General features: G+C 27.0%; 2 protein-coding genes across 2 annotated transcripts in view; one reads left to right on the forward strand and one right to left on the reverse strand.

The window, feature by feature from the left end:
- LOC106679795 (alpha-tocopherol transfer protein-like) overlaps positions 1–143 on the reverse strand; it is a gene marked incomplete in the record, with an annotated part of 97,820 nt that extends 97,677 nt beyond the window's left edge. Inside the window, 1 exon segment of the mRNA XM_067052692.1 lies at positions 8–143. Within this exon segment, the coding sequence (XP_066908793.1) occupies positions 8–13 (6 nt within the window).
- Positions 1–1,458, forward strand: part of LOC106679785 (MORN repeat-containing protein 3) — a gene marked incomplete at its 5' end in the record, with an annotated part of 24,754 nt that overhangs the window by 8,653 nt on the left and 14,643 nt on the right.

The raw sequence follows: 1,458 nt of genomic DNA on the forward strand, positions 1-1,458 counted from the left end.
ATATTACCTTCATTGTGTAATCCCACTACAGCATTGGAAGAAATTTCACTGGCCACTATGAAACTGTTTATGAACAGGTTCTTCAGTGGCTCAGCTTATCATGAGGAGTGCGGAGGTAAACGAATGATACAGTTAGAGTGGGTCGTGCACAATTGATGTTACATAATACAATAGACAAAAATAAATGATAATAAGAAGATAGCTAAATATTGTTTATATTAGATAAGGAAATTAATAAGATTGATGGTTTTTTATTTTTATTTTTATTTTATATACTGTTTCAACTACCTGAAAATTCTCTCTTTTTTTGGGTTTGTTAACTAATTAGTTGTTTGTTATAAGATATTGCGAACCACAAAACCCTTTAATTTTAAATTGATCTGTAATATTTATTACTGCTCATATGTGTTTAATGTTGTAAGAAAGAGTTTAAATCTGTCTCAATTTATCAATTTATTGTTGAAATTCAATTTTGTCTTAGTTAGCAATAAAAGATTCTTCATCCAGCAACCAATCTATTGCAAAAATACATCACATAGAAAAATTGAATTAAGGGGTTTAGCAGTTGAGGCCCTCACATGTTGTATTGAAATTTCTTATTTTTAAGTATATAATGAATGAATGAATTTTCGACTATTCATACTTTAGAAGTACTTTGTTGTATTTCCATTGAACAAATGTTTTGATTGAATTGAGAGAAAAACACTTGTGCTGGTTCTAAAAATTGTGCTGCAATACTGCATTAGATTGCTACTAAACACAGCGTACATACAACTAATGAAATAATTGATTTTTAAAACTTATAATATATAGGTTAGTAAAATTAATTTTGAATATATGATTATTTTATTTATTTTTTTGGTTCTTTGTTCATTTTCCATCATATATTTTTATTTATTTTTTTACTTTTTTGTATTATTCCTATTTTTTTTCCCCTATTATTTTTCTATATATCTCTAAATATAATTTTCTCCCTTTACTAATACCTTTTTTCTCCATAAACAAGCATAAAATACAATTAAATCTACAATATCAATTGTACATATTTAATGGATAATAACAATATATACCCATAAATATTTAACATACTCTGGCACAAAGTAATATTTAAGCATAAATATACCGAATTTTAGTAAGTTTTTTTCAAAAGATGGCAACACTTTTGGGAAAAAATTAATTTTCTTCTCATTTTTAGACGGGATAATAAATTTCTCTCAATAATAAATTTCTCTCATAATAACTTTCTCTCAATAATAAATTTCTCTCATAATAACTTTCTCTCAATAATAAATTTCTCGATTCTCGAGGTATAGAACCCTATTGAATTTACTATAATTGGTTCAAGGTATTTGCTTAGGGTGGCAAAGGTGTTTTCAGTCCTACTTGTATTCATTATTGGTCCTGACGAAAGGACAGAGGGTACAGGAAAGAATAGAGATCCAGAGAAAGCTGAGTGAA

Source organism: Halyomorpha halys, unplaced genomic scaffold (genome assembly GCF_000696795.3).
Source record: "Halyomorpha halys isolate HHAL.00 unplaced genomic scaffold, Hhal_1.1 Scaffold14.1, whole genome shotgun sequence".
Lineage (NCBI taxonomy): Eukaryota > Metazoa > Arthropoda > Insecta > Hemiptera > Pentatomidae > Halyomorpha > Halyomorpha halys.